The 2,875-nt window shown below is 40.8% G+C and overlaps 1 protein-coding gene across 1 annotated transcript in view; it reads left to right on the top strand.

Annotated features, from left to right (window-relative positions):
• Window positions 1–2,652, top strand: part of LOC107095454 (metabotropic glutamate receptor 7-like) — a gene marked incomplete at its 3' end in the record, with an annotated part of 119,837 nt that extends 117,185 nt beyond the window's left edge. Inside the window, exon 5 of the mRNA XM_015391570.1 lies at window positions 2,515–2,652. Coding sequence (XP_015247056.1) covers window positions 2,515–2,652 — 138 coding nt within the window. The remainder of the gene's footprint in view (window positions 1–2,514) is intronic.
• Window positions 2,653–2,875: the final 223 nt, after the last annotated feature.

The following is a 2,875-nucleotide window of genomic DNA, read 5'->3' as shown; positions in this document are numbered from 1 at the left end:
ATATATATCTATATAGATATGTCTATATAGATATATATATATATAAATATATGTCTGTTTTATTTACATTAGAATCAAATCACAACAACCCTCAAAAACTTGGTGAAGAAGATGAGCCCCTTGAAGTGGAGATACAGAGGAATATAGCCAATTAGGATAAACTGCTAACTAATTCAAAAGCTCTCATCCCCTTTGTGCCCAAGTGATTCTTAAATAATTTGCGGTTAGAAACTAATTGTAAATGATTGAGAAGATATTTACTCTCATAATCAGTGGGTCCCTCACGCTGCAAAATCAATCTTCAAATTATTTAAAAAATTCTTAAAATAATTGTATTTACCCTTAATTTGAGTAGGTAAATATGATGAACCTAAAATAAGAAACTTGGATATTATACACTGGAAATAAGAGTCTACAGTTGTTTTATCTTGTTTTGAATGTAAGAAAAAAATGCACTTTATTTAAGAAAATGACATAGATTTTATTTTTTTGCAGTGCAGAGATAGCCTTGATCACCAATCTGCCCCCCATCCCCCAACTATAAAAGTCTAACTCCGCTGCTGCCATTTACCTGCTGGAAACACAATCCCATTAAAAAATGTAAACAGATATTTTTTTTTGTGTTTGTGTTGTGCAGCTGTAGGGTCTGGTGCTGCTTTCCACATAACCCCGAGTTTGTTCTAAATCATTCCTGCCAAAACAAGATGAAAGCTCTCCAAAATGATTTTCCACAGATTGTGTTAGGAGCAGCGATGGCCGCACAGCAAACCGCACTGCTGTGTGACCTCTGAGCTCCCCTCTGGCAGCCAGCAGCCACAGTACTTCAACAGGGAGACAGGCTGCAGCTTCCAGACGCTTTCTGACAGTCATGACCCAGAGGATGCTGGAAAGATCTTCAAAAACAATCTGCAGAGAGGTGAAGCCAGCTTTGGTTTAACAGAGAGGAAGTGAACTTTCCTGTGCATTTAAACCTGACTCTACACAGAATGGACATTTACTGACTGACAAACACAAAAGGATTATTTTAAAGAGATGATCACTGGGAACCTCTAAGTGGTCATGGGAATCAGACACAGACATGGCCGTATCTTCTAACCCCAGAGGAGGGACATCAGAGCAGGTTTTGGTGGAGGTGATAAAAAAAAGTTGTTTTTTTTAAAAAGGAGTAGGACATGGACACGAATACTGCAGATGAATGAGCAGGGATGTTTTTAATGCTACATCCAGACACAGCTTTACCAGCATAATTCCTGCTGTTGAGAAATCAGGCTTTCTCCTTCAGGAGGCTGAAGCAGGGTAATGGCTTTTAGCCTAGAACCTGCAACCAAGGCATGGAGACTCTAGGATACAGGTCATTTCCCTAAACCTCATTTCCTTACCTTGGGCTGGGACCTCCAATGATGGGAAGCTTTCTGAGATCTTCTTTCTGGAATGTTAGACTTTATATAGTTTGTAGGTGACATGATGATTTATGCATTCATGGGTAAAGGTTGTTGCTTCCCTAAAGCCAATACTGATGTCTTACCTACTTGGAAAAAAGTTGATTCCTGTTTATATAGAAATAGATCCTGAAAACAGAATAACAGATAAACTTTATATATCATAATGGATCTGGAGACAGAGTTCTATGGTTGAACACAATGAAAGAGTGAATACCCAGCAAGAGAACCGTCCAGTAGATCGCTTCCGCAAGTTTTAACTCGATTTCTCTTTCAGTTTTCACCTTTTATCCTTAACTTTAGTCACATCCTCACTGACTCCTCTCCCTTAACACCTCCTGCTGACCTTCAGCCTAACGAGGTCACAATCCTAATTTAGTCCTGTCAGAAATTATAAAGATTTATGCATGTCTGGGATCATTTCACAGTTTCAAGGACATCTGAGCAGACTCTGTGACAGTGAAGCGTTTCGGCTGCTGCTCAGTCTGATGACAGTAGGTATATGGAGCAGATTAAAAGCACTTCTTTAGATAAAAGCCTCCTCATAACTCCTACTGAAGACAGTGGGGCTCAGAGTGATGGAGAGGAGCAGACAAGCTGTCAGCAGAGGCAGAAAGGAAGTTGGACTCAGGAAGAGATGATCAACTTCGATTTTTTAATTTCTGAGCTGAAAGCTGTTTCTTAAAGCTCCAGTTTTTAGGTTTTGAAAGGAAAAACCTGTAGATTTTAGTTGGCAGAGGCTGTTTGGAGGCAATGGGATACTTTTCTGTTAGTTTTCAGTGAGAGGTTCTGGATGGATCCAATAGTTCTGCCTCCATGTGAGGCTTTACCCAGATGCTGCCAGGAGCTGTTCAACCCGGCAGAAGGTATCAGTTTAACATGTGGAGGAGCTCCTTTCTGAAGTGCTCCCCTCTGACTCTACTTCAGCTAAACGACATGATGCTTCCGATTAAAGATGAGCAGATAAACACTTCCATACATCAGAGGACACGTCCTGTACGCCGACGCTGTGTGTGTTCGTGCTGGAGTGGCTCCAGCTTCTGATGACTAAAATCCGCTGCTGGTTGTCTTCCAGGCTTCGACTCCTACTTCATGTCGCGGACCCTGGAGAACAACCGCAGGAACGTGTGGTTTGCTGAGTACTGGGAGGAGAACTTCAACTGCAAACTGATGAGCTCGTCCAAGAAGGACGACAGCAGCAGGAAGTGCACAGGTCAGTGTAAAGAGCAGAGATATTTTTCATTGATCTAACATATTGACTTTATGTTGAATCAGATAATTTGTTAACTGATTTATGTACTGAAGAGAAACTGAGCAGAGAGGCCCACATTTATCATATCATTGTTTAATCCTTAGTCAAACTGAACACAAAAAAAGAAACAATGCAGAGATCCAACAGTAAAGAAAAAACAATATGGGCTTTTTGTCCTGCCGTG

This window comes from Cyprinodon variegatus, unplaced genomic scaffold (genome assembly GCF_000732505.1).
Source record: "Cyprinodon variegatus isolate N-32 unplaced genomic scaffold, C_variegatus-1.0 Scaffold548, whole genome shotgun sequence".
NCBI lineage: Eukaryota > Metazoa > Chordata > Actinopteri > Cyprinodontiformes > Cyprinodontidae > Cyprinodon > Cyprinodon variegatus.
The sequence above is the reverse complement of the archived record's forward strand: the minus strand, read 5'-3'. Positions and strand labels throughout refer to the sequence as shown.